The sequence below is a fragment of the Rhagoletis pomonella genome, unplaced genomic scaffold, assembly GCF_013731165.1.
Source record: "Rhagoletis pomonella isolate Grant_MI unplaced genomic scaffold, Rhpom_1.0 Rhpom_scaffold_01173, whole genome shotgun sequence".
Lineage (NCBI taxonomy): Eukaryota > Metazoa > Arthropoda > Insecta > Diptera > Tephritidae > Rhagoletis > Rhagoletis pomonella.
This window is the reverse complement of record NW_023459727.1, coordinates 32,479-38,269: the sequence shown is the minus strand read 5'-3', so window position 1 is coordinate 38,269 and position 5,791 is coordinate 32,479. Positions and strand designations below refer to the sequence as shown.

General features: G+C 43.8%; 1 protein-coding gene across 1 annotated transcript; it reads right to left on the bottom strand.

Annotated features, from left to right (window-relative positions):
* Positions 1–4,354: 4,354 nt before the first annotated feature.
* On the bottom strand, positions 4,355–4,660 carry LOC118752019 (uncharacterized protein K02A2.6-like). The gene has a single exon (XM_036486843.1). It carries the CDS (start codon positions 4,658–4,660, stop codon positions 4,355–4,357), a length of 306 nt encoding a protein of 101 aa, XP_036342736.1.
* Between the last annotated feature and the right edge of the window lie 1,131 nt (positions 4,661–5,791).

Genomic DNA, 5,791 nt, shown 5'->3' with positions numbered 1-5,791 from the left:
TAATACTGAAACTTATACATTCTTATGAAGAACCTACATTTTGCATCAATTTTGCAGCGAAGAAAAACAAAAACCAAACACATAGACAGAGAACTGTCAAATCGAATAAAGAATGAGCTCGTGGGAATGGGGTGATTCGTGATCGTAATTGGGGGAGCCAACAAACTAATTCATGATGGCGTGGGCAAAATGGTATAACTTCTTATTTGACATCAGTAATGGAAAAGGAATGTCAATCATCTGACATCGAAATTTGACGACAGTCTTTGTCATGCACCGCGGTATGGACATTTGGTCAGTTTTTAAAATGTAATGAGCACGCATTTGACACTAAATGAACAGCTGGCCGTTTTTTGATGTCAGCGATTTTGACCTAATGAAATGCCTGAGGCAGCTTCTCGCTCTAATTCCGCCATAATGACTGCCTTAGCTGAAACAGTGTTACTTCTTTAACAATTCTTAGCCTAATAATATAGTTGATTTTTTTTTTCTGAGTATACACATTTTGTTTTCTCAAAAAGGTATTATATCTTATTTTATTTCATTTCATTGCGAATATACTATAAAAAAGCAAATTTTGTTTAGAAGAAAATATGAAATTTTATATTTTTCCCCCAAATGGGGATTCATTTCTTCCCGTTTTTCGTCTTATTCTACTGAGCTAAAACTATGTTCACATACCAATATTACCTCAATCAAAGCTCGTTTTTTAATCACCCCGTTTACACAGGCAAATCTCAGATTATTATACTAGGTTCACATATAAGTAGATTATCCTCATTTTCAAGCTTAACACCCTAATCTGTAATTATAACAAGAGATTAGCCATATAAAATTCGTCCCTTGTTAATCTGTAATTATGAAATAATCTCAGATTTGACCGATAACTTTTCGGTGTCCATCCTAGTTTTATCGATTGTTTTTGCGAATAAGAGGAGAAATGCCAAATGTAAAAGTAAACAAAAATGGACGCTAGCAAGGAAAAGAGGTTTGTAACGGTATTTTTAATAAAATGTTAAGTTAAAATATATTTATATTGCTTATTGTAGCAGAAAAACGTGATCACGGTGGCACAGAGAAGAAACATAACTTAGCCTTGAGATGTGAGAATAACAAGCACAACGAATTTGACGGTTAATAATCTGAGATTTGCCTGGGTAAACGGGGGGATTAAAAAACAAGCTTTGATTGAGATAATATTGATATGTGAACATAGTTTTAGCCGTCAAATTTGTTGTGCTTGTTATTCTCACATCACAAGGAAAAGTTATGTTTCTTCTCTGTGCCACCGTGATCCCGTTTTTCTGCTATATTAAGCAATATAGATATATTTTAACTTAACATTTTATTAAAAAATACCTTTACAAACCTCTTTTCCTTGCTAGCGTCCAATTGTGTTTACTTTTACATATGGCATTTCTCTTCTTATTCGCAAAAACAATCGATAAAACTAGGATGGACACCGAAAGTTATCGGTTAAATCTGAGATTATTTTATAATTACAGATTAACAAGGGAAGAATTTTATATGTCTAATCTCTTTTTCTAATTACAGATTAGGAAGTTAAGGTCGAAAATGAGGATAATCTACTTATATGTGAACCTAGTATAAAGGCATTGTCAAATCGAGCTGTCACAACTGATACCACCTTTTATTATTGTATCATGATGAAAAGCAGCCTTTATAGGGCATTCGCACGAAACGATTTTACAGGGAACAAAAGTTGAATGCAAAGTTGAATGCAAAGTTGAATGAGAAGTTGAGAGTGAAAAAGTTGCCATCCCTATTCAGATGAGACGATTTTCGATTCAACACGAATTGTTATTTACATTATTGAAATGGAATTTAAATCGCAAAATTTTATCAATTGGCGTAAATTTGGTAAGCCAAGCTTGGTGGAAGTGCTTTTAGCGACGCTGAAAGATAAAATAAAAGTAAAAAAGAAAAAAAGTATGTATACAGAATTTAAACAAATACAGGGTTGCAAGGAAAAAAGTTGAACGAGCTCAAAGTTGTCTGGCGAGAACCTTTGTTGAAAGCGATTAGGTGAAAGGCCGTTCGGACGAGGCGATTTTTGCTGAAAAATCGCGACGTGCGAAAGCCCTATTAGAGAGCGAATTACTAAACGTGGAAACATCGTAAAAGGAACTTTCTTCGATTTCGCCATACAGCATCGTTGTTGTGACAAATATAAAGAATTGTGGCGAAATGAAACCACATATAATTGCGTTTTGTATAATGCTCCATCCAACTTTATTAACTCAACTAAATTTAGATACAAGAAAAGGTACGCGTAGCCACAAGAACCGTTATAGAATGATCTAGAAGTCGATTCGCAGAAAAGAATGTGTAGCAGAAAAAGAATACGAAATAGCGATGAGCCAAATGTGGTGTTGCCACATGTGCCGATTATTGCAGGGTCGCCACAGTACTCCCCCCTAAATGAGGTATTAGGTATAAAACGAATTTAATTTGTAGATTTGCAGTCCCGATTGGTGGCTGGACTAGAGGATGTGCTGCTTGGATAGGATGGCTGATTAGTTCCTGGTTGCCCGAGGGGAAGGCTGGTGGTAATGCGCGGCTGTAGCAAGTTCCCTGGCGTATGCAATGCGCGCCTCTGTGGGTGGTTGTCGAAAACACCGTCGGTGGCGAGGTGAGCTGGTTTAATACGCTCGATGTTCACGTTAACTTCTTTGCCATTTACTTCGATGGTGAACACTCGTTCGTCAATCCTTTTTATGACTCTGTGTGGTCCTGAATATGGCTGGTCGAGAGGCCGTTTGGTAGCATCGATCCTTAGAAACACATGCGTGCAGGTGGCCAGGTCCTTAAAACAGAATATCTTTTGTCGACAATGATGTGATGTAGGTGCTGGTCGGATTTCTCTCATATGTGTGCGAAATTCCTTGAAGAAGAAGTGCGGGTCAGCTGGTGGGTCTTCGTTTGTGAAAAATTCCCCAGGAACTCGTAGTGTTGTACCATACAAATATTCGGCGGGTAATGCCCTCATGTCCTCTTTGTAGCAGGTTCTCAACCCGAGCAACACTGCGTGAAGTACTTGCGTCCACTGCTGCTTCTGATGACACATGATAGCGGCTTTTAAAGTGCGGTGCCATCTCTCGACCAGTCCGTTGGCTGCGGGGTGGTAAGCTGTAGTACGGATGCGCTTGCCACCAACTAGGCGTGACAAGGCTGTGAAAAGCGCACTTTCGAATTGAGTGCCTTGATAAGTTGTGAGTAGCTTAGGACACCCAAAACGTCTTCCGGCCACTTAGTGAATCGGTCCACCATTGTCAGGCAGTATTTGTACCCTTGGGATTCCGGCATCGGTCCCACTATGTCCAGATGAATGTGGTCGAACCTACCATCCGTGTTGGCGAATGAAACGGGTGCTGAACGGACATGGCGACCTACCTTGGAGCGCTGACACGGGACGCAGTCACGAGCCCATTGAGTTATATCTTTGTTCATCGAAGGCCATCCGTATCGTTGTGCGACGATCTTCACGGACGCCCTGCCGCTGGGATGTGCCAAATTGTGTAACAAATCATACACTTTTTTACGGAGCTGCAACGGTACGAACGGTCGGATATTGTTGGTTGATACGTCGCAAGTTACTCCTCTGCCTCCAGGTCCGCAGTAGAGCGTTTGCAGTTTGAGTGACGTATTGTTGTGAGCCAGCAGGTGCTGGAGTTGTTCATCTGATTCTTGGGCGAGTGACAGTTCCTCGGGGTCGATGCTCATTGGGAGATATATGGCGTCCAAGCGAGATAAAGTGTCAGCCACGTTGTTGTCTGATCCGGTGATATATTGTATGTTTGTAGTAAATTGGCTGATGAAGCCAAGTTGCCTAATTTGCCTTGGTGACGACTTGTCTGACTGCTGTCGGAAAGCAAAAACCAGCGGCTTGTGGTCGGTTCTGATTACGAAGTCTCGGCCCTCGACCCAATGTCGGAAATACCTTACTGCTTCATATACTGCCGACAACTCCCTATCGTACGTGCTGCAATTTCTCTGTGCGGGTGAGAGTTTCTTCGAGAAGAATCCCAGTGGGTACCATGCGCTATTCTGGTGCTGCTCCAAAACTGCTCCCAGGGCGCTACTAGATGCGTCGCAAGTTATTCGTAATTCGGCTGCTAGAATTGGGTGTGCTAAGAGGGCTGCGCTGGCCAATTGGTCTTTCACCCTCGCAAATGCTTTTTCTGCCTCCTCAGTCCAGGGAACCGGCCTCTTGTCATTTTTCTTAGCGTCTCGTAAGAAGTTATTTAGGGGTGCTTGTACCGTAGCAGCACTCTTAATATGTCGTCTATAGAAATTCACTGCTCCGATAAACCTCCTTAGCTCTAAGATGGTTTTAGGTTTCGGAAAATCGCGAAGTGCTTGTACCCGGTCCGGAAGAGGTGCTGAGCCCTGAGCTGAGACCCGATACCCCAAAAAAATCGACGGCAGTGGCACCTAAGACGCACTTGTCCGCATTGATGCATAAACCAAATTGGCTCAAGCGTTGAAATACGGAACGAAGATGTTGCTTATGCTGTTGAACACTATTTGACGCTATAAGCAGGTCATCGATGTAGGCGTACACGAATTCCAAACCGGAGAGGGCCTCGTGGTTGAAGCGCTGGAATGTTTGTGCCGCGTTTCGGAGTCCAAATGGCATACTGACGAACTCGAAGAGGCCGAATGGAGTTATCACGGCTGTTTTAGGCACGTCTTCGTCTGCCACTGGAATATGGTAGAATGCGCGGCGTAGGTCGACAGTGGAGAAGATTTGCTTTCCGGCCAGTACTGCTGCATAATCCTGAAGAAGCGATATTGGGTACCGGTCCGGGACGGTTTGGTCGTTGAGCCTGCGGTAGTCCCCGCATGGTCTCCAGTCCCCATTTTTCTTCCTGGCCATATGTAGGGGGCTGGCCCAAGGACTCTTGGAAGGTCTTGCATGACCGAGATCGACCATAAGCTGAAATTCTTCTTTGGCTATCTTAAGACGTTCAGGGCGTAGCTGACGGACGCGTTGAACGCACGGTGGACCAGAAGTTGGGATAAAATGCTTAACTGCATGCCTGGCTGCCGTCCGATTGGACGGATTGCCAAGCAACTCTGGAAATTCCTTGAGGATGCTTGTGAACTGGTTCGTCTCATCGACGACCGTGATGGAGGTGATGGGGGCTGTGGCGTATGTGCCCCTGCTACGAGTTTTCGTGTTCGGGTCCATAACGCAACCCTGTTTTAGGTCAACAATAAGTCCATGCTCGTGCAGAAAACCGGCACCGATGATTGGGTACGGGACATCTGCCACGCAAAAAACCCAACGAATTGGTCGACTGAGTCCAATGTTCAGTGATAGTATTTTTTCGCCGTACGTAACAATTTTGCTGCCGTTTGCAGCGTGAAGTCGGAACTGTGTTGGCGTTGCTTTGCAATTGCGTGATGGTGGGGTCACTGAAATATCCGCGCCAGTGTCGACGAGGAATTTCGCGCCGGATGTGCGATCGTATATAAACAGTCGGCGAGGATTTGTTTTACTCCCAGTACTCGCTATGTCTACTGGGAGTCTGCTGCGTTTCCCTGAATCGACTCCCATGTGCATGGTTGAGTGCATTTGTTGGCTTTAGCGCCAAACCTGCGATGGTAAAAACATGTTGACGAAGTAGCCGTGGAGCTCGTGCCCGACGGTGCGTGTGTCCGACGGACAGTCTCCTTTTCCATGGCCTGAGTCAGCTTACGCATTTGTTTTGGGCATTAGGTACCGACTGTCGGGGTCGTGCTTGATTTCGATCAGCTTATTTGC